At 33.9% G+C, this 25205-nt stretch overlaps 1 protein-coding gene and 1 long non-coding RNA gene across 2 annotated transcripts; one reads left to right on the forward strand and one right to left on the reverse strand.

The window, feature by feature from the left end:
- Window positions 1-200: 200 nt before the first annotated feature.
- On the forward strand, window positions 201-23719 carry LOC134235156 (transmembrane GTPase fzo-1-like; the record flags this gene model as incomplete). The annotated part of the gene is made up of 6 exons (XM_062717255.1): window positions 201-218; window positions 3093-3207; window positions 7148-7262; window positions 7370-7538; window positions 7742-7860; window positions 23611-23719. Coding segments are annotated over exons 1-6 (645 nt in total), but the record flags the coding sequence as incomplete, so codon positions are not given.
- On the reverse strand, window positions 12667-22742 carry LOC134235158 (uncharacterized). Its single transcript, XR_009985350.1, has 4 exons — window positions 22682-22742; window positions 17328-17574; window positions 15677-15799; window positions 12667-14373 (listed from the first exon to the last, which is right to left on the reverse strand). It is a non-coding gene; the product is annotated as an uncharacterized LOC134235158 (long non-coding RNA).
- Window positions 23720-25205: the final 1486 nt, after the last annotated feature.

The following is a 25205-nucleotide window of genomic DNA, read 5'->3' on the forward strand; positions in this document are numbered from 1 at the left end:
ACTTGATAACCTGAATTGAAATAAAAAACATTTAAAGTTATCTCGTTTCCAAGCGCTGTTGGTACATGTGTAAGTCAAGGTTACAAATAGATAAGGCAGTTATATATAAATGTTTTATCTACCACTGTAGGACGTATTATATTTTAATAATACATGTTCAATTTACAGTCCCTCACCTGGATTATAGAAGCATAACAGAAATGCCGGGAAGTGGAAAAGTAAGACTTTACTATTTATTGCTATCCGTTTTTAGCTCTACTGGTCAGAGACCAGAAGAGCTTATGCGATAGTAAGGTGTCCGTCGTCCGTCCGTCTGTCTGTCTGTCCGTCTGTAAACAATTTTTCAAAACGCTACTCCTCCTACAGTTTTGGTCTGATTTCAATATAACTTGGCACACAAGTAGACTACACTAAGATACATAAAATAGTGCATCCGATTTTGATTTCGATGAACGGTGTTGCCATGGTTACTAAAAATAGAATTTTCTGTGAAATTCCTTTAAAACGCTACTCCTCCTACAGTTTTGATCTGATTTCAATATAACTTGGCACACAAGTAAACTACACAAAGATGCATAAAATAGTGCATCGGTTTTTGATTCCAATTAACGGTGTTGCCATGGTTACTATAAATAGAATTTTCTGTGAAATTCCTTTAAAACGCTACTCCTCCTATAGTTTTGATCTGATTTCAGTATAACTTGGCACACTAGTAGACTACACTAAGATACATGAAATAGTGCATCGGTTTTTGATTTCGATGAGCGGTGTTGCCATGGTTACTATAAATAGAATTTTCTGTGAAATTTCTTTAAAACGCTACTCCTCCTACAGTTTTGATCTGATTTCAATATAACTTGGCACACAAGTAGACTACACAAAGATACATGAAATAGTGCATTGGTTTTTGATTTTGGTGAACAGTGTTGCCATGGTTACTAAAAATAGAATTTTCTGTGAAATTCCTTTAAAATGCTACTCCTCCTACAATTTTGATCTGATTTCAATATAACTTGGCACACAAGTAGACTACATGAAGATACATAAAACAGAGCATCTGTTTTTTATTTCGATGAACGGTGTTGCCGTGGTTATTAAAAATAGAATTTTCTGTGAATTTCCTTTAAAACGCTACTCCTCCTACAATTTTGATCTGATTTCAATATAACTTGGCACACAAGTAGACTACACAAAGATATATGAAATAGTGCATCGGTTTTTGATTTCGATGAACGGTGTTGCCATGGTTACTAAAAATAGAATTTTCTGTGAAATTCCTTTAAAATGCTACTCCTCCTACAGTTTTGATCTGATTTCAGTATAACTTGGCCCACAAGCAGACTACACTAAGATACATAGAATAGTGCAGCTGATTTTGATGAACGGTGTTGCCATAGTTACTAAAATTAGAAATGTCTATGAAATTCCTTTAAAACCCTACTCCTTCTACAGTTGTAGTCTGATGGCAATGTCTTCTTTCTCATCCTTTGTTATAAGTACAAACCAGTAGAGCTACAGTCTCGACAGAGGCTTCTGGTTGTCCGTCGGATTTTGTCGGTCGTCAACATTTGAACATTTTCAACTTCTCTGAAACTGTTTAACATTTTTCAAACAATTGACATTAAAATGTAGTATCTATGGGTGACGGGGTACAAAACTTATGAATCTCGGGAGTCCCTGCCCCACTGGGACCTGAGGGGAGGAAGTTAATCACCAAAATAAACTAAATCTTTTCAAATCTTCTTCTTCACTCATGGACATTGTTGCATTATGACATACATTATAAATTTTACTAATGTTTGCTTTCATCAAATCACTATATAATTTCAGAAAAAAATTCTCCGTATCAGGATTAACCCTCATATTTTTTTTACTCTTTAAGTAGATGAGAAGAATCCTACTTTACTCAACACACTTTAGAAATATGATCGTGTAGTACAAAACTACCATCTATTCTGCATATTGCAGAACTTAGTTGTGAAGTTTTTTTAGGTCACCTAAGCCGAAGGCTCAAATGAGCTTTTCTGATCACATTCTGTCCGGCGTCCGTCTGTCTCTCCGTAAACTTTTCACATTTTCGACTTCTTCTCAAGAACCGCTGGGCCAATTTCAATCAAACTTGCCACAAAGCATTCTTGGCCACGGTTGAAGGGGATTCAAATTTGTTCAAATGAAAGGCCATGCTCCAATTCAAGGGGAGATAATTGAGAATTAGTGAAAATTTGGTGGCATGTTTTAAAAATCTTCTCAAGAACCACTGTGCCAGGAAAGATGAAACTTTTAAGGAAACACCACCAGGTAGTGTATGTTTAAGCTTGTTCAAATCATGACCCCTTGGTGTAGGGCGGGTCCACAATGGCCGATCAAAGTTAACATAGAAATATATAGGAAAACTTTTAAGAAATCCTCTCAAGTATAGCAAAGCCATAATTGATCATATCTATATGGAAGCATTCTCAGGTAGTGTAGATTCAAATTTGTTCAAATCGTGACACCCGGGGGTCAAGCGGGGTCACATTGGACGATCAAAGTCTTACGTAAAAATGAATAGGAAAATTCTTTTAAAATCATTTCCAGAATAAAAAAGCCATAATTGATCATATTTATCTGGAAGCATCCTCAGGTAGTTTAGATTCAAGTTTATTCAAATCATAACAACCGGGGTAGGGTGGGGTCACAATTGACGATCAAAGTTGTACACAGAAATATATAGGAAAATTCTTTAACAATCTTCTTCTCAAGAGTTACAAAGCCATAAATGATCATATTGATATGGAAGAATCCCCAGGTAGTTTTGATCCAAGTTTGTTCAAATCATGACATGCGGCGGTAGGGTGGGGCCACAATGGCCAATCAAAGTTTTACATAGACATATGTAGGAAAATTCTTTAAAAATCATCTCAAAAATAGAAAAGCCATGATTGGTCATGGGACTACTTTTGGAGTAAACTTTTCATTAATAAACTTCTATTTACTTTTTTTCTAGCCACAATGCTCAGTTATGCGATATGGCCCATTGGCGTCTTGTTCTTATTAAGCAAAGAACTGGTTCAAATAAAGCAGTTTATCATGAGCTTCTTTTTAAATTTCAGTCGAATATGAAATCCATTGATAACTCTCGCAAGTTTGCAGAAGGAAAAAGATGTGCTTTGGATATCATCAATAACGTTGGAAACCTTTTTCAAACTGTTGACAAAGCTATGCATGGTAAGAACTTTATCCATAGGTACCTTTTGATTAAGAATATTTTAAGGAATCACTGTCTAGTTAAAGTATGCCATGGCATCATCGATGGGTGAAAACGTTGAATAATTGCTTAACGGACGAAGCTCATTATACATAAATTTCCCCTACGTTTTTATCTATCAATGAAGTCGGTGGCATACTCTTAAATTTACTTTTACTATATGTTTTCGTGTTAATATTTTCACATTCTTTTCTGCAAACAGTCAACCTCTTTCGACAAATTTTGGTTCAAGGCATCCATGAGTGAAGTGGAACAAAAATTATGATTTTCATGGTCCCTGTCCGCCATCCGGGGTCTGAGGGGTGGGACCAAAACCACTAAAAGTAGATATCATTGAGATGGTGGCCATCTCGAAGGGCCCCGCTTTTAGCAATGAACATGAAAATGTAAGGTAGCTGAAAAGGGTTTATTTTGAATGTGTTTGAGATTAAAGGGGACAAAAAGTAAGTACTCCCGGAAAAATAATACAATTAAAAGTTTATGAAATGTATCCTCCATGAAAATTGTTGCATATCCTCTATCATAATATGGAAGGAAGATCACAGATGTTCCATATCCAGTCAATTTGTTTGAGGCTGAGTGGACTGAAGGGAAAGAAATTATGCAGCAAGACTATAAAATGGGAAGCTATTATTTCCTTGATCCTTGACCTGAAAAAAAAAATGCTCAAGGTCACTGCACATTCACTGGCCAAAGGCACTCTATGAGTGAAGTATGAGGAACACTGGTCAAATAGGATATAAAATATGCTCCGAACAAGGATTTTCACATGATTCTGCCATGACCTTGACCTTTTACCTAGAAACATGGTTCAAGGTCACTGCACACCCTTCATCCAAAGGCACTCTGTAAAGTATTCTCCAGATTAAGCCAAAGAAAGTTAAAATATGCTCCAGACAAAAATTTAAAAAGGAAGACTACTTTTGACCTTAACACTTGACCTTGAAAATTTGCTCAAGGTCACTGCACATCCATTATCCAAAGGCACTCTGTGGGTGAAGTATGAGCCACACTGCACAAATGGGAGAGAAGATCTGCTCCGAGAAAGGATTTTTCATATAATTCTGCTATGACTCTGACCTTTTACTTAGAAACATGGTTCAAGGTCATTGCACACCGGTTACTTAAAGGCACTCTGTGAGTGAAGTATGAGCCAGAAAGAGCCAAGGAGAGAAGATATGATCCGGACAAGTATTTTTCATAGTATGACCTTTTACCTAGAAACAAGGTTCAAGGTCACTGCACACAAGTTACCCAAAGGCTCACTGTGGGTGAAGTATGAGCCAGATTGGGCCAAGGAGAGAGAAGAGAGTGTATGTTTTTAATGTTATTCTGCTATGACCTTGACCTTTGACATAGAAACATGGTTCATGGTCACTGCACACCGGTTACCCAAAGGCACTATGTGAGTGGAGTATGAGCCATAGTTGGCCAATGAGAGAGGAGATATGCTCCTGACTAGCATTTTCATACAATTCTGCTATGACCTTGACCTTTGACCTAGATACATGGTTCAAGGTTACTGCATTCAGTTTACTAAAAGGCACTGTGAGTGAAGTATGAGCCAGATGAGGCCAAGGAGAGAGGAGATATGCTCCGGACAAGGATTTTTCATACAATTCTGCTACAGTCCCTGAAACGTTCTTCTATCCCACCTGAACGATGAACGAACGGAGAGCGAACGGTGAGTGAACGATGTGCGAACGCTGAACGCAACTTAGTGAACGTTGTGTGAACGGTGAGTGAACGCAGAACGCGAACGGAGCGCTGACGCGAGCGCAAAATGAACGGTGAACGATTTATTCGGAATGCCTTCGTTTCTTCCTTCCATTGAGATTATTTTATTATTCTATAATTCTAATTCCAGGCCCCGGGATCATGAAGCATCTTAAGCTTAAGTCAAAAAATGCCTTAGATGCGGAATTTTTTTAGAGGTCAAGCAGCCCAAAATGAAAATGCCTCCAATTTTGTATCATCAGTCTGCTGTTGTATGCAAATTATGAGTTTCCTTAAACATGTTTTAAAGAATTTATAGATAATTGAAATTTTGACTTAAGTCTAAGTCTGTTTCATGATCCCGGGGCCAGGTGCTTTGATATACATAAAAAATAAATAAATAAAATAAATAAATAAATAGTACTTTTTTCTGTACATATATGTACCTATGTTTTAAATCGATATTTTTATAAGAAAATTGTAGCAAAATTTTATAACAAAAAAGTTAAATCTGGTGGTTAATTTATGGTTAATTTGTTGAACCCCCCCCAGCTCCTTTAGAATTGGCAACACAGCTGAGACGCATCTTTACATACACTATTTAATCCTAGTTCCCTACTTCAAGTATTGCACCGTTTGCTTAACATTTGATCAGCCCTATCCCTGTCCATTGCTAAGAACGTTAATTAAAGTTTTAGCATGTTTCGCCATATCCTGCACACTACACGCACAATTTTAGAGCACAATACATGTATTCCAAGAAATATATTTAAAGTTTTACTGTTTGAATGGATTCGTTGAAAACACATCCACCACATGCTCTACATGTCTGTACAGCCACAAACTACCCTTCCTTTCGAATTATGTACAACACACGTATAGACATTAAAAAAGACCGTCCTTGAATGCATTCCAGTCTGTTACTACTTGATACATAGATGCGAAAATCAACTTCACTGATAAATCTTAGAATGGTGCATGTTAATAGAAAGGTTTGTTTAAGTTACATTGCCTGAAATAATTGTCTAGAAAAAAAATAATTTTAGTTTATATGGATATATAGAACGTACCATATTATGTAAGTAGTACATTGTAAATCAATTTTATGTGATTTCTTTTATTGAATAACTCACTTACAGTTTGAGATTTAAAACTTTATCAAAATCCCATCTGAGTTTAAATCCTGTACCGGGTACGTATGAATATTCAATCACTATATTGCATGTACATAATAAATAATATACTGGTTCTATAATTAAGTAATTGCGCCATAGAGGCAGCAATTATAAGCTACGAGGTACCAAATTAATGTGTGTCGACATGATTTAAATAAACTACAATGTATAAAGAAGAGCATGATAAGAACTGCTCTTATCTTTTAACTGTGGAACATCCTTAAACCTTACTTATTATCTTCTATTATTAGAAATGCCCCTAACGCAGCATTACACTAAAATAGCAGAAAGAGAATCAGGGATTTCCAGTTGCATATTTTTAGAAAAACAAGTGGAGTTATCTTACTTGCTTATAGTGGTGCTGGATCCAGAACGGAAGTAGATTTACGCTGACAGAAAGCGCTGTGCGCCGCGCTTAAAAATGTATCTGATACATTTTTTTCACTAGCTGGTCCCATAGGACCTACCAGATCAAATGCTGCTCGGCCAGAAGAAACTTGCTTATATTCGGTCTACTATCTTAGTCACTAAGTGTCCTCCCAGAATATTGTCGTGCGCGATTGTTATCACCTTTCGTATAAGAGTTTCAGGAATAAGAAGTTGTTTGAATGTCCGAATGAGCTTATGTCCATCCCCCCGTTCGTCTTTCACAGTCTAAAAACTCCTCTAACATTTTACACAGTAGCCTAATTATTTTTGGGGGGGGGGGGGGGGGGGAGATGAAAGATAGTGTCATGTAGATATGCAGTAAGGTTTTATGAATTTTTATTTTCACCCTGGGGGTCAAATGAAGTTCAAAAATGCCTTTTTATGCAAAAAAAACCCCTGAATTATAGAACTCGTCTTATATTTTTCATAGAACCTTAATAAGTTTTTGGCCTAATGCATTTTGAGTGCTCCGTGGACCATATGTTTCTTTGTTGTTGACTCATCGACTATTAGAATTTTTCGCAATACATTTTGGACTTTGACCATTTTAAAAATTATTAAAATAATTGTTTGTTAACAGAAGCTCGAGATGATGACAAGACTATTTTTGAAACGTACAAGAAAACGAAGAACTGGTTTAAAGAATGTAAAAGATTTTATAAAAATGAGAAGCTAAAGGTGGCTATTTTTGGGAGGTAAGCAAGTCTTTTCAATGACTGTTTTGTGTGTAACATGATAATGTTATCCGTGTATGTTCCATGTTTAAATTGTACTAGTCATAAATAATAAGAATATTTTACAGCACTTCAAGTGGTAAGAGCACAACAGTAAATGCTATCCTTCACAAAACACTTTTACCCTCGGGAATGGGACATGTAACCAATTGTATTTATAAAATCGAGGGTTCTGATGATGGAAAAAGAGAAGAAATTACTTTCAAAATCGATGAAGGCGAAGAGGAAGATATATCGGTAATATAACGGAAATTTACAAAGTCAAATCTTATCACCACGCACTCAAAGGAGTAAAAGGCTACCAGAACAAAAGTCAATTTTCTTTACTGTAAAGCGTCTGCTGATGACAAAAAATCTTTAAAATGCAGTCAGTGCATGAATTTGTTTTCCTCATATTCACTGAAATACAATGTTTTGAAATAAAGCTGACCTTTTTTCAGAAATTAAAGGAATATCTGGACCATGAGCAAGGAGGGGATTTGTCTTTAGACCGTGTTGTTTACATCACCTGTCCAAAACTCGAATATTCTGCATTGAAAGATGTTATTATACTAGACTGGTTCGTATATTTTAAACATAAAAGTAGCAACCATGGGTCATCAAAATATTATCGACCTAATCGATTCAACAACTTACATAAATGAAAAAAAAATGGGTTTCAGATATTATTTAATAATTTCGCTTGAAAAGCAGGAGGGTATATAGTAATCAGTATCTCCGTCCGTCCGTCTGTACGTCCGTCAGTCCGTCTGTTACGCTATGGGGTACTCATCTCTTATCCGCAACTCCTCTCATACCACTGAATGAAATTTGATGAAAGTTTCACGGAATCTTTATTATGTCACCCTTAACGAATCGGGGGCACATATTGCGATTGTACGCATGCTTTTGTTCTCCAGGTTGTTTCTCGGAGATGGCTTGGAAAATATTCCTGAAACTTTCCTCAAAGGACTACCACTGGTTGTAGTTTTGTTGTGTGGTCAAAATGGCTACCATTGCCTTAGAGACGTTCGAAAAGTGACGAGCTTTGTCCGCGAGTGTTCTCTCTGGTCCCTTGAACATAATATTGGTCATGGAACTTTTTTTAGTGATAAGTGATTGTAATTGTGCGATTTGCATTTAAAATGATCAAATAATTGATTATTGCCATGGAAACCAGGGGAAAGTGAAAATTCTTTAACTTTGATTTGTACTGAAAGGACTGATACGAAATGATGGTTGTCCAAACTTAGCTAATGGGTATTGTTTTAGAGATACAAACAAAAAATTCAAGTCTTGTTCAGTTCGGGGCAACATGCGCTATTGCTTGCAATAGCAGACTTTCTAGTTACATTTGCCATTGCGAACCTCCTATTTTACTTTTAGATCCGAAACATATTTCGGGGTTCCCATAGCAAGACTTGGACACTGCCATTTTATATATTTAGGGGAGAAAAGGGGGTATCATTTAGCCAGCTCATTGCTCTTAGTACCTCTATTTTTCTATGTATATCTACACAAAGGTAGATAAAAACAGATGTAAGTATTTATTTCTCGTTTTTATTTACATAAAAAGTTTTATTATGTAAGTATAGATGTTGCTTGACGAACGTAATGAAAGAGTTTGTTGGATATGTGTCATTGCGTAAAAAGATTCGTAGTTAAGTGTTGAAACATATTTCATCAAAACTCGCATCTGAATAAAAGAATCTTTACACTTTGGATAAGACAGGTTACTATATGTTCAACAATCGTTTGCGATTTTTAGCATTTAGTAACATTTGATTCTACGACATTTGATGTTAAAGGGACGTGGACACAGTTTCAACTGTTTTTTGAAAACAATTTTAATTTTAACAAATCCTATCTAAAGCATCATGTAATGATCAACATAAATGTGATCATCATTTATGCTTACCGAAGGAGATACAGTACTTAAATATCTTCATAATGTAAACAAGGCCTTTTTTGTTTATATATAGAAAATATACTAATCACTAAAAATTGTCTCATCGTATTTAGAAAGAAAGATATGGAGATAACAAACAGTATTCAATATAAAAGTCCATAAAACTATGAATTAGGAGCAGGAAAAAACTACAGATCTCCAAAACATCAAAGGTGGGGTCAATTTTTCATTGAGTAAAATTTAAAAAAAAGATGTTGGATCAGGTGCTATGGAGGAGTGAGCATCCCCTGTCGACTGGTCACATCGCCGTGTGCTTCTTGTCATGAACAGGAATTACCTGAAAAATCCGTTTATCCGTACTGTAAATAATGGACCAACAATTAGTATGAAAAACGTCAGTCAGCAAAATTAAGTAATGATAAGTTGGTTTTGCTGACAAGGTCATTGTATCGACCATAGAACTTACGAAATGATGATTTTAAACGAGGCTGCTGATATTCTTGCTCCATCAACTTGTTTGTCAATAGTTTACCTCATGTTACATATTATTTATTATAAATAATATGTAACATGAGGTAAACTATTGAAAAATTTTACATGAAGAGCATGCTCTTTCGTATCGAAACAAGTGAGATATATAAACTCCGTGTGCAGGTGATATAGGTACATAATTGCATGTGTAAGGGAAGTTGACAATAGAAAAGTAATCACGTTTATAATAAAGCTTGGTAAAAAGATTATCATTATTGTCTTTTTCAAGTAAAATACCCAAGTATGATTGATTGTTTGTATTTTGATTGAACGTCCCTCGAGGATTTTACACCTATATTGAAAAGCCATCACTTGCCGGTGCAGAGCTGCAAATCTTCTCCTGTAGTCGGCACTCAGTGCCATTGAGCAGGGAGGGGTCTTTTTCGTGCCAGCTCCTATTGTGGGACCTCTGTTTATACGGTCCCATTCGTAGGACCGGTCTCGACGTCCCACAATGGGAATTGAACTGCGATGTAAGGATTCACTCCTTACTTCGCGACTCTAGAGCAGATGCTCGGACCAATGCGCCACGCGGGCGACCATCCAAGTACGAAACAGATATTTAATATATACGTTTCATATATTAATTCGTCTTCTCCACTCGGCGAGCAGGGTGTTGACACTGTTTCTAGAAATAAACGAAAACAGGGCCATGCATGCCACATAATGGTTGTGTAGATAGATTAGCGTAGAAGACAATGTCATTAAACACTTTTTAATTGCATTTCCTCTGAAATTGTAAATGAGTAAGTTTCTGAGGAGTGGTTTAAGGTATCAAATGTATAACAAGCATTGTTGAAGAATGAAATTTTACCTTATATTTCCTTATCTTTAGTGTTTTGAGACTTTCATTCCAAAGTTACATAAAGTCTTGTCCAGACATATCTGAAAAAAGTAGTATTTTCAAGTCATACCCCCACTGTAGAAAACAGTGAAGGGTGTGTTATACCAGAAGAGGATTTCTGTGAAATAAACTCATTTTCAGACTTTAATTTTACGTTAGATGAACAAAAATAACATAGACGCTTCATAATAAAAGATCTTTTTTTCAAAAGTTACAATAAATTAATAAAATTTCCAGATTAAAATACGTTACTCAATGCTAAGTGTGTATTTCTTATAAAAACAATTAATTTTTAATTAAAAAAAGAAAAGAGTGGGCTAAAAATTTCTTTGATAGAAAATGACTCTAATCAATGTTGTACAAAAATAAAATACATAAAATATTTTTTACCAGGATATTTTGGAGTAATTAAGCATTTACTACCCCTTACCCCAATTTTAAAATCCGTTTGCTGACACACAAATATAACTTTTCATTCTCAACACTATTAGTATGATTATGCCATACTTATATATTGATAAGTGTATAAAACAACATAAATAAATAAGCCTTATGACATTTTTAACAATGTCCTTGTCCTTTTAACCTTGAAAAAAAACCCCAATGTATTTATACACTTGTACAAGAACAATTCTGGGAGATAAAAAAAAATGTACATGTAATCTTGTTCTTTAGTTTAAAAGTATGGTATTTTTTCCTCATATGTACAGAGAATTACAAAAAATCATGAAAATGAAATCAATTTAATATAAATATTTATTATGATACCCCCCACCCATCTATTTTTTTCTCTATGAAATAAATACCTAGATTAAAAAACCAAAATGTGTTTCCCTATTTTTTTTTTATTTTTTTTAAATAATAGTAGAAATTATTTAGTCCTAAAAGTTTTGTTCTTTTTTTTTAAATTTTATTTTATTAATTTCCTCTCTGTTACGGGTATTTTAAATACCTTTAATTTAGAACCAGGAAGATTTTTTTTTTCATTTTGGAAAAACAACCTTAGTATACAGTCATGTAGTTATACAACAAAAAAACATCTGTTATGTCCAGAAAATATTTTTTTTCATCAGAGAAAACTCAGGGAATTTTTTTTATGCAAACGAATGGCAATGTACATGTACCGATCTATAGCTGTAACCGCGGTCTAGATCTAGTTAAGCGAATTAACATGATGATAGATGCACACTTCCATGTGTTTTTTTCTACTGAAAAACGACTAGAAATAACGAAAATCTGTTAAAATATTACATAGTTTAAAGAAATAAAAAAAAATTACCTCATTTTCTCTACACATCGAAAGATGTGCTATTTTTAGAACATGGAAAAACCCAAGTATGTTTTACTTTGAAAAGATTGTTTATGCAGCAATTTGTCTAACAAAACTACTATATCATGGTTTTCTATCAATCTAACATTTGTTCTTTCCTCTGTTAAGTATATTTCTCTCATCTGATGGCATGAATAATGCCAGCGTCTATCAAGCCGTGTTGACGAAGAGCCATGCTTGTTTACGACGGTCGATAACTCTTAGACAGAAACAGTGTTACGACATCGGCAAACGCCGTCATTTTTACCGGAAGTGCCCTGTTTTTCATCTAAATCCTTAATCACCCCTACTAATGTTATTGTTATTTAAATTTACATCACGTGGTTTTTCTTGAACTAGTCAAAGGTCATTAGGTTCGCAGTAAAGGAGAACGTTCATACCTATAGTCTGTTTTCTGTATATAACCCAGATCTTGTCAAACCAGTTACGAGCAATTCCTTTATACAGTTAAAGATACACATCAAATGTTAACAAGCTTATCGTCATCATGGTTCAGGAACATTTAATACTTAGGGTTCCATATCCAATACATCCATCCGGGCATGGAAGGGGGGGGGGGCTTGGAGTTATTTGGATTTCAGAGCTAGTGTTATAAGTATATATTAAATTAATATTAAATGATACAAAAATATTTTTTAATGAATATTGAATTACAAACAATCTAAATGACTTAGAAACTCAGATCCTGGATCTCTAAACATGTCAAGTTGGTTAGACATGCAGGAAATTAACCCCCTCCACCCGAAACAAACACAATTTATTCTCTTTTTTCCAACTTCATTTTATTTGGAAAGGAGGGATGAGACCCATCCATCATGCTTCTCAATATTTTTTTCTCCCATTTTCATACTTCTTTATTTTAAACCCTACCCCTAGGGTTTAATAAATTTTCCAGAGCACATCGGATATTTGTATTGAAGGTATGGATGGTTCCAGGAAATCTTTGTCCACATGAGTGGTGGAGGTGGGGGTGTTAAATACCAACATCCTTAGTCAGAATCATAAAAACATAAAAATGGGAGGGGGTAAAAAAAAAACATGTATGAAAACACACACACACACACACAAATCTAATTTCCTAGTCATACCTAGAATGATTTAGCAAACTTCAAAACCTAACCCTTTTAAATCTAGCTAACTGTTACAAGTAGGTGTCACTTGATCATGATCTTACATATACTTAGTATATCCCTGTCCCCAATGTCAAGTTTGGCTAAAAATGTTCACATTTCTTCACATTGTGCCTTTTTCCTAGACCCAAAAGCATTTAAATAAATATGTAGAATATATACAAGTACATGTAAGCTCTTAGTACAACCAGTTCCTTTTAACTGAGATCATACTTGAGAAAAGATCCAACAAGATGTTTTCTAAATATAAGTTTCACCATAATAAATATATTTCTATATTTTAATCTCACTCTGTGAAATATTTTGAACCCCTAGCTGTATTGGCAAAACACTTCTGGCCACAGCTCCAATGAACAAGGTTCAATATATAATCATGATATAAAAATACTTTTTAATATTAGCACAGTTTATTTCAACATCATTAATACTAGTAAGAAAAGCAGATACTGGACACAATGAGGACATTTCTAAAACATATAAAATAAAATTTACAGATTTATCTCTTTGATTTTTGTAAAACTGTCATGCATAATATATATATCATTCAGATTTTTTTTTACATTGTGAACAAGGGAAATGACTCTTTTGGGAAGATCATTTATTTGTACAGATTTTCATGTACATGTATATATTTTTTTAAAATAGCCATTTCATTTGTGAAATATAGATGTACATGTATTAAACCCATTTACTCTGCTTGAATTAAAATCAGCAGAGTTCAAAACAAGACCTTTCCCATGTTCCAAAATTAAATTTATTACATAGAATGCACTACAAATCTAAGGTTAAGGGAGATAGTTCAATAAAGAGCAATATGAGCCGCAATTCAAACTTCATAAAACCTTGAAATTTGAAATTTTATGTTAAAACATTTTTGGTGTAAAATTGCAGGTCATTACTACAGTATTTCAATGACAGTAAAAGAAAAGATTATAATCTCTATTATCCATACATGTATTTACATTAGAAAGTCTTTTTAGGAAATTCTGATTGAAAAAAAAATTACATCTTTTATCCTTAAAAAAAAAATTGATTCCTACATAATATCATTACATTTGACATAAACATTGCAAGCTTTATACAGTTTTAAAATAAGCCATTATACTTACATACAACAAAATACTTAGTATTCATTGTCAACCACTTCTAAAATTGGATCAGTATCATTTCAACCAGAGACTAAAATCATTCAAAATTGATCACCATTATTTTGGGCTAATTGCATTTGCTTCTGCTAGCCTCTGTTTCATTCAGCAACTGTTCTTTTTTTTCTGTGTAAAAAAATACAAGGTCCCAACTCCAATCTTAATGCAGTGCTGATATTCTGTCATCTTTTATAAATGCATGATCTGGATTCGAAAAAAAAATCAAACATCAATTCAAAGATTATACATGTACATACTGCAGATTCCTTATTTTTTATGAGTACTTATTATTGAAAAATAACTCTTAAAAACATTATATCGCAAGAATATATATTTGTGAATGGGCGGTTGATAAGGAGAATGTGCATGGGTTTCAGTACCATAAAAATAAAAGTGAAACATTTTATTTTGCAAGTGATGCTACATGCAAAATTGCAATGATAAATTCCTTGCATTTAACAAGGAGTTTACAGCATATCACATCAGTCTGTTGTTGTATACATAAAACTTTTTAACTTTTAAAATAAACAAGCAATACATTGTGTAAAATGTACTCAGATTTATAATTGACTGCTAGCTATAGCCTATATGGACCATGATGCTCCTCTGAGACATGTCAATTGAAAATAAAATACAACCATATTTTCTTTAAACATGTTAAAAATGACATTTTACGCATGAAAAGTGTGACTAATTTTTAGGTGAAGTTCATTCAAAAAAGAAGTCTCAATATTAAGTCAGATTATATTTCTGTGTTAAAAAAAATAAGAAGCCAATGTCAAATCAGTATATAGGGGTGGATACATGAATATTTTGTGAATTAGTTTGTGCCATTTCTTGTCAGGAATTCCAGAAATTTAATTCAAAAACACTCATATATCCACTCCTATAAATGTGCAGATCTGAATCTGCAAAAATAACTGAAAAGTTTTGCATGAATATGAGATTGTCATTGTGTCATTTCTTGTAACCATTCTCCTGAAATTATTTTACCTTCAATTGGTTTGGGCCAAATATGAATGTACCTAACAAGAATCAGTTTTCAAAAGTACAATGTACATGTATTTGTAAGTTCTGGATATTAGGAGGAGTTAAAATTTGTTAATAGTAATAGCAAATGCATCATTTTCTTGAAAATTCTTGAAATTTCTTGAAGAAAATCACTGATCTCAATCAAACCCTAAATCTTTGAAAAGCCATCCTCCCATTTGAGATACAAATTCCAACATCCAATTTAAAAATACTGAACATCCTCTCCAATGTGACATTTACATTTTCATACGTTCATTTTTGAATTTAATAAATAAGAAAAAAGTGAAGCAATTCTGCAAATTTATGTATCATTTCATACAATCAGCCTCTTAAAAAGATTTTAAAATTTCTTAATGGACAAAGGGCATACTTTAAATACATATAAGATAATGACGGCATGTGTTGAACTTTTCTTAATATAATATGCAATATCATACCAAATTTTTGCATGCATGTTCAAAATCAACAATATTACCTTGATAACCCTGTCCAACATGTTCCATTTCAATGGTTCCTTTTCCTCATCCTTCAAGAGTTTTAAGAAGTTTCAATATCCACCTCCACAAAGGTTCTAAACCAGCATCTTTGTCAAAAACACCTATAAATAGAGTCAAATATTAAGGCATTTGAAATAGTGTGTATTGTAATGTTAATTTCCAATCTTTGATGTCAAGGAAGTTTAAAGAAGGTCATGTGTAAGAAATTTATCAATGAATATTGTCTTCAGTACTGAATTTTGTATTTTTCTGAATTAAAAAGCCATGAAGTTACAGAAAGGACGTACATGCAGCTAAAAAATACATTTGTGTTTTGAGAATTTTGAGATGTACATTAGATACACCAGTTCATTATATTTTACATTTTAAACAGTGAAATACTGTAATTCATTCATAATGATATTCTTTCACAGTGTGAAAGGTTATCAAAATGATATCCTTTCACAGTGTAACAAATACCATGCAGAAGTGCGAGAAAACTCTCAATTTTCCTTCCCATTACAAGGAATGTTGTAAAAAATATTCCTTGGCCTGTTATAAAATGGAGAACAAGTTAATAAACCATTCTGACAGAGATAAAGACTGCAAACATTCCTCAAATATGCTAATTGCTGAAATTTATCTTTACAATGTTTTTCACTTTAAGCTGACGTCTTAAACGCTCAACTATGATGTCATGTAGCGTATGACTACATTACAAAAAGACGTAGACAAAGGGAATTCGAAAATCAAAGAAAATGTAATAAACAGCAAATTCAATGTTTATGGAATTTATTTCACTCATGAGACAAAATATCCTGTCCCACTCATGAAATAATTTACATATTCAACTACAAAACATTGAATATCCTCAATATACATGTGTACACTTAACTGTACTAAACAAGAGGCCCATGGGCCACATCGCTCACCTGAGTAGCTTTGACCATGCTGTTCTTTATCAAATTCCTCCACTGTAATACATATTGTGACCCAACCCTACCACATGGGTCATAATTTGGAAAATTTAAAATCTACACTACCCACGGATGCTTCCACATAAATTTCAGTTTTTCTGGGCCAGACAACTGGTGATAAAAGAAACTCACTTGAGTTTTTTGCCCAGGTGAGCTAAAATCTTTATCTCTTTTGTCGCCCTACCTTTTGGGGCTTTGTACTCAATCCTCCAGGGCAATGATAACAATTAAATCTATATATGCTACATTTTTACATGTCAAGACAGCATTCATGTCTGGACTATCCTTAGGAAGGAGGCATTGCATTTTCTTTAAACATTTTCTTATAACCTTCATTCCCTTGTTCAAGAATACTTTGTGCCAAGTTGGTTGAAAGAAGGATATGGAAATAACGAACAGTATTCAATCTCAACGTCCATTAAACAATATACAAAATAAGAGCAGAGCAAACATGGACCTCCGAAACATCAGAGGTGGGATCAGGTGCCATGGAGGAGTGAGCATCCCCTGCCGACCGGTCACACCAGTGACTTGAAAGTGGCCCAGTGGAGAATGTGAGAGTTTATATACAAAGATGACAACAAGGGCAACAATACTCACAATAAGTACACCAATATACAATAGACAAATTTTAATCAGAAACTCCCTTGAGACTCTGGCCCTAGGGACTTACACTTTTGACAAATCCTGCTTTGTGTGTATTTTGAAATTGCCTCTGTACATGTTTTTATGTCTCAGTGGACAGTTTCTTGATGTTCTTGAACAGATTTTGTTATTTGTTTGTGATCCTGACATCATCCTGTAGATGATAGATTGTCCAAATCCCTGTACCACTACTGTCTTTCAATATATTAAGGGTATGATGGGCGACTGGTATACAGCATCAGAATATTGATGTGAAATAACATTCCTGTAGAGACCTGAAAGTTAAGGCTCAGTGATAAAAGTTAATCAATATGAAGGCAAAAGTTGTACAATATTGCATAAATGATAAAACCATTTAAGTAATATCTTACAGTGATCAAGATCTAGTAATTACTGTCCTTTTGTTGCTAGCTAGTTCTATGGAGATCAAATTAAACTTACTTTTCCCTCTTCTTTATGCAGAAAATGAAGAATTTTCATGGAAAAATTTGAAATCAATCATGTCAAATGTAACCATAATCATGATGATACCTTAATTTATTCAGTTTAATATCATTTTAAAGCAGATTGAAGAAGAAAATGAAAAATAAAGTTTTCTGAGAGACATACGGTTCAACATGTTCAATGGCAATATCGATTTATTTCTTGGTATGAGACAGAGAGGAAAACTCCAACACTTACACCTGCATGATTTTCTTCATTTTTCATTGAACTGAATGCAGTTTAAAATATATATATTACTGAGTTTACCTAAAAATTATATCTCAATACACCTTTAATTACCAAGCTACACTATAATTGTAACAGGATCATTAACAGACTCAATTTATACCTCAAATTTTAGAATTCTGTAGGAACTTTTCATTTAAAAACTAAATTTTGACTTTTATAAAATGTGTGAACTAGCATAAAAATATCATTTAAATTACTAGACAAATAGCTAGCTTGTATATAAATTTGCATAAGAAAAGTCACATGTAAGATGCCAAAAGTAAATTTATTTGGTGTAGATGTTATTCATCATTATCAAAGGTTAAATCTTAATAATTTGTCTCTGAGTGAACTTGTCCAACAAGTATATTGCTATAAAATAACTTTTAATACCCAATTTAAGCAAAGTTTACAAAACAAATTTTGCAAAATTAAATTGTACGTGTATTGGAACAGGATTTGAACATGTTAAATGAGTAATCAGTTGGCCTAATATTGTGCTATTCAGTGCTTTGCAAAAGATTATTTTTCCTCTTATTTATTAAATGTTCGTGATGATAACTACAAGCACATACATTTATTAATCACAAAAATTATAAAGCAGGTACACAGATTCAGGTGGGGAGGTGGGGGTTTTGACACTAGCTCCCTCTAAAACACACACAAAAAATTTTTTAGATATGATGGGTATAGTTTTCATTGCTGTACACTCGACGTACACTGACAAAGTAAAATCAGAGTCAATTCTGTGTCAAAATAAGGTTATCTAATTGTTGAGGGATCTTTTTTATGCCATCACCTACTGTGACAATTAACATGATTAAAGAACCTCAGTTTATACAGTCTCATCTGAAGGACCGTCTCCAAGTGCCACAGGGGATTCGAACATGTGATGTAAGGATTGACTCCTTTATACTTCGCGACTCTAGAGCAGACACTCTAACCACTGCGTCAAGCATGGATTTGAGCGAAAAAATGCAATGAAGCTACCCCTGGAAAAATAAATGACACCTAAAAACTAAAATTAAGCCTGAAGCAGAATTATGCCTACTTGAAAGTCCTTATTATCATATTATACTACTATCATGACTATGTGACTTAAAATGCTGTAAAGCCAAGAAAAGCAATTGAAAGTTGATTTACATACATGTATTGTAAATAATATTGATTTACAATTGATTTACAATATGTAAATGCTGACTGATGTTTTTCATACAAATTCTTAACCCATTATTTATACATTGAATTGACGACGGATTTTTCCGTAATCATGACAAGGAGCACAGGGCGGGTGCGACCAGTCGGCAGGGGATGCTCACTCCACCATGGCACCTGATCCAACCTCTGATGTTTCGGAGGTCTGTATTTGCTCTGCTCCTATTTTGTATTGTTTTATGGACTTTGATATTGAATCTGTTCGTTATCTCCATATCCTATGTTTAAGATGACGATAAATTAGCCTTTTGCATCATGTCTGTGAGAGATATTTTATTCGATAATGATCAATCATTTTAGTCAGGCCAAAGTTTTTTTTTCTCTTGGTTTACGATTCCGCCGACCCTATTTTTCCCTATTTACGAAAATAAAAATAATGTGTCTGGCTCGAAATTTTCTTGACCAAACCAAAATTTACAACACATCTTAATCATTAACACAAACTCTCACAGACATTAAATGAACTCTACAAATACAGATTGTCAAACCACATTGCCAATGACCAATGGATCGAATACTCCGTCGGAACTCCTCTAGATTTTACACTTCCGGGTATGAAAAAGTCCATCGTTACAAGTTATACACAACAAGACGCAAAACAGCTGGACAGCTATCGATGTCATGCCAAAGATGTTGGAGAAGATTTTAGATCTTTATTATTGTCAAATAATTAATTCATGCTGTGAATACAGACATATTTTTACTGATAAATTGTGAAGTTATTAGCTTTCTAAGAAGTTACACTTCGATAAATATAAGTATAGCTGTTCAATCAGCATGCAGGTGTGCATCAAAACTTTTATAGTCCAATCCACACTTTGCAAAAGTTGTTTCCCTTTGCGGGGTCAACCAAAAGGTCAAAAGGGAAAGAAACGTCATTTCTCCTCTTTATGCTACCAAATATTTGGGCGTGCTGTGAAAAATCCATTGTGTTAAATTTTTTTTCTTTCAACGTGTGGGTAGCCCCATCTTGGGGCAATCAGTACACAAAAGGCAGAGCTTTTTAAAAGTCAAATGACGAAGTTACAAACCTGAAAACTGCAAAGGCTACTGTGTGGATTGTATGGGTTTATCCCCTAAGATGGCGGCCAAGGGACATAACTTTTGCAAAGTGTGGATTGGTCTAACGGAATTTTATATTGAAAACAAGTTTAAAGAGAAATTAACAAAATTATGACTATGCCTGGATTGCCAAAAGCCTGGAAATCTAATGAGAAGAGAAATTTTAGAAGTTTAAGATTGTACTACTATATTAGAAATGAAAAAAAAATGTTTGATAAACAATTAATCTGACAATAAGAAACTTGTACAGTTTAGTAGTAGTAGTAGTAGTAAATTTTATTTAATGTCAATGCTGTTTTATTACTTTTTCTAGATATTTATATACCTTGTAATTTGGGGGAAATATCTTTTAAGATTCTTTTTATCTTTTTTAATCATTTTAAATATAATGTTTATATAGAAAATTTTTTGAAATGTAATAATTTTATAACGATTAAAGTGTGCCACATATACGCACCAAGAAGTCTCCTTAAATTTCAAAACTTCTCCTTAAATTTCTTTAAGGGAGAAGTGAAGTCTCCTTAATCGAGTGGGTCTAGGTCGGTCCCTGGACACAATATCTAAAGGTAAAGGTTTGTTGTGAAAGCAATCACTTTCGGAGTTTCAAAAAAAATTTCGTAAGTGGAAAGGCTGACCAGAGAATAGCCAATTTGCTTAATTTTACCCATATTTGTCCCAGTGCAATATGTGTCTATTATGGAAACTCAGACTTGTAAGTCGGAGGAATGAAAACCATCAACAGTAACAGAGCCTGTTACTCCCATTTCTGTTCTTGAGTAACTTGACGTGTGATTCATTTTTTCTTGACTTAAAACCGAATTTAAAACCGAATGATAAGAATAAATAATAATTAAAAGTTAAAAAATCTTGTGTGTTTATTATTTTTATTTGAATACATTTCAATGCTACTCGAGAAAAAAATATGTCAAGGTTCCAAATTATTTTTATTTTTATTTTTCGACCACCCAATGCATATTTTTGTGTCAAAAAATCGTAAACCAAAAAAAAATAAAAACTTTGGCCTCATTAACATCTAAAATATTATAAAAATATACTAAGAGAAATTATTAAAGCAATTATACATGTATTTCTTTGCATAAGGGACACTGACACACACCATCATGACTGTGAGATAATTAAGTTTATAAGAATTTAACAGACTTTTTGAAATACTTTTATCACTCCTGGCATGATAATGAATCAATTAAATTACTTACTAGTACCATTCATGTTCAGTACTTAGTACTTTACAGTAAGTGTCTGTATGTCATCTAAGATTGTGATCAAGGAAATTTAAATAATTTTCAAGTAATATTTGGTGGTGGTATTTTTTCTATAAAAATAATGTAAGGGGGCGCTTTGACTAAAATCCGGGGATGCTTTGACTAAAATTAGGGGACACTTTGACCAGGACGTTTTTATTAGGGGGCAGGTGGACTGGCTCTCGCTGCACTCCCTCCCCCCTTTTGATTTGCAAAATAAGAGAGAGAAAGAAATACCCAAATTTCTACAGTGTATTTTGTTCTTACTATAGAAAATGTTCATTGAAAGGCTAATGTTGTGATATAAAAAGAAATTTGGTTGTGATAACAAAATGAAACCCTACTTCTTTACATAGTAGAATTTACAGGTTCAAAGATTTATTTTTCACTTTTCACTTTTTCAAAAAATTTAAGGTAATCTATAGATACAAGTATTTTTTTCAAAGGTTGATCAACCTATACCATTTTTAAAAACCACACTCCAACCTGTATCCTACTGAGTTATTTAACTACATCTACATGTTTAAGTAAAACGTAAGTTACAATGTATATAAACTCTTTCCTTCTTCACCCCCCCCCCCCCCTCGCCCTTAAAAAATTTCTAGATCCACGCCTGAATAATAATCACCAGGTGATCACTTGAGGGTTGTTTACATTGTCATTTACCATTTCTAATCTTTTGAATGTCACATTCATTCTATATTCATTTAATTAAGCACTTCTTCACACGTTTATTACATGTATATTGCATGTAAGTAACTGAGAAATTGTGTATCTGCTATTGTAAGAAGTAAAACAGACTATAACATTTTCTGCACATTGAATCATTTTCACTTCTTTTAATACTGGGGTAAAATATTTCACAACACCAAGAACAACATAAATAATTTAGTATATTAATTCAAAAACATTGACAAGCCCTATATATTTTTATAACACCAAAAGATTTTTATTTTTCCACCCACGTGGAGGCATGTAAACAAAGGACGATAACTCTAAATGCACCTGATTTAATGTTTCTCGTTTCATGTGTTTGAGGTGATAGAATTCGAGAAATAAGGACTAATTGAATCAAATTTTATGTGCAAAAAAGTTCAATTGAATGAAGGCAAATAAAATGAGCTTTACTTACATTAAATGCATAAATCCCAAAACACACATATACTTCCTGTCTAAATCTTACAGGAACTGGTGCAGATCTCGCACGGTCTCGAGGCTGGTCTCGTTAGAGGTCAAATCGAACACTCGGATGTTACGCTACACTTAACAGTGATAAAGAAAAGCATCCGAACACATTAGTAGGGGTGTTAATGAGTGTATCCAGAGTTAGATACCATAAAAGCTATTTTTAGCATATAGGTCACAGTCAGTGTCCCACAATCATTGTCCTTGATTTCATTTGAAAGCACTTGATAAGTGGAATATGCATACCAAATAGAAAGTCTCAAATATAATATTTCCTAGGGTTCAAAAGTTCGAAAAAGCTATTTTTAGCATATAGGTTACAGTCAAGGTCACAAGGTCATTGGCCTTGTTGGCATTCTAAAAAACATAATAAGTGGATTATGCATACCAAATATGAAGTATCTATCTCCTATGGTTCAAAATTGATGGCAAAAGTTCGAAAAATAGTTTTTGAGCATATAGGTTACAGTCAAGGTCACAAGGTCATTGACCTTTTTGACATTCGAAAGAACTTACCCAGTGGAGTATTCATACCAAATATGAAGTCTCTGTCTCCTATGATTCAAAAGTAATGGCAAAAGTTCGAAAAAGCTAATTTTAGCATATAGGTCACAAGGTCATTGACCTTGGTGTCAGTCGAAAGTGCATAATTATTTGAGCATGCATACATGTACCAAATATAAAGTCTCTTCCTCTCTCGGTTCAAAAGTTATGGCGAAGGTAAAAGTTGACAACAGGACAAAAACAATATACGCCCCGAATAAAATTCGGGTGCAAGTGAATGTCATAAAAATAAATGTACTTGGCGCCTATGATAACAATATATGAAAAACAAAGATATATCAATTTCTTTGGAAAGTATTCTTCTTTTCTTAGTCCAGGATTGAGTAGATCAAGGGAGCATGACAGATTGATTTCTGACCATTGTAAAGACGCAGATGTCTTCGTTCACGTGGTAGATGCAAAATCGACAATTCGTACAACGGTAAAATATTTTCCATGTCTAATGAAATTTAATTGAAGTTATTGAAATGATTTTTTAACACTTTTTTTGCAATTGATAATGTTTTAAATTTTATACATTATTTTCAACGCTTTTTTAGCTCACCTGAGTTGAAGGCTCAAGTGAGCTTTTCTGATCACATTTTATCTGTTGTCCGTCCGCCTGTAAACTGCTCACATTTCCGACTTCTTCTTAAGAACCACTGGGCCAGTTTTTACCAAACTTGATACAAAGCATCCTTAGGTAAAGGGAAATTTGAATTATTAAAATCAAGGCCAGGTCCTTCCTCTCAGAAGGGGAGATAATCAAGAAAAGACAAAAATAGGGTGGGGTCATTTGACATCTTCTTCTCAAGAACCACTGGGTCATAAAAGCTGAAAACTATGTGGAAGCATCCTGGCGTAGTGTAAATACTAAATTGTTCAAATTATGACCCCCGGGATTTAGGTGGTGCCACAATAGGGAATCAAAGTTTTACATAGAAATATATTGAAATGATTCTTTGAAAATCTTCTTCTCAGGACCCACTGGGCCAGAAAAGCTTAAACGTATGTGGAATCATCTTGCGGTAGTGTAGATACTAAATTGTTCAAATCATGACCCTCGGGGTTGGGCGGCGCCATAATAGGGATTCAACGTTTTCCATAGAAATACATAGGAAAAATATTCTTCTCAAGACCCACTGGGCCAGAAAAGCTGAAACTTATGTAGAAATATCCTGGAGTAGTGTAGATTCTATATTGTTCAAATCATGAACCCCCCCCCCCCCGGGTTGGGGTAGGGGGTGCGCGAGGGACACACTAGGGAAAGTTTTAAATAGAAATATATAGGAAAAAAAATACTTTAAAAATCTTCTCAAGAACTGATTGGCCAGAAAAGTTGAAACTTATGTGGAAGCATCCTAGGGTAGTGTAGATTATAAATTGTTCAAATCATTGCCCCTAGGGTTTGACGGAGCTACAATAAGGAATCAAAGGTTTACATAGAAATATAAAGGGAAAAAATTACAGATCTTCTCACGAACCTTTGGGTCAGAAAAGCTGAAATTTATGTGGAAGCATCATTGGGTAGTGTAGATCTGAAATTGTCCAAATTATGACCCCAGGGATATGATGGGGTCACAATGAGATACAAGGGGAAAATCTCGTTAAGAATAGCATGGTTAGAGCTTCTCAGGTGAGCGATGTGGCCCATTGTTTTTAAAATGTCCTCGTTAATTTTTTTTTCCATTTTTCTGTTGAGACCAATGGCTGGTGGTGCAAATGTACTGTTGGAACCAAGACCACTATGCCACAAGTTAATGCATTCTATTAAAATCTTTTCTCATAGAAATAAAGGAGTCAAACTGGTGGCATTGAGATTATAATGAAAATGCATAAAATCTATGAAAATTTTCTCTGTTTCTAGGTATTAAATAAAATATCTTAAGTATATATAGTTCTGTTAAGCATGGATGCCTCTTCCAAAA

This window comes from Saccostrea cucullata, unplaced genomic scaffold (genome assembly GCF_032062105.1).
Source record: "Saccostrea cucullata isolate Sc308-1 unplaced genomic scaffold, CSIRO_AGI_Scuc_v1 ctg9110, whole genome shotgun sequence".
NCBI lineage: Eukaryota > Metazoa > Mollusca > Bivalvia > Ostreida > Ostreidae > Saccostrea > Saccostrea cuccullata.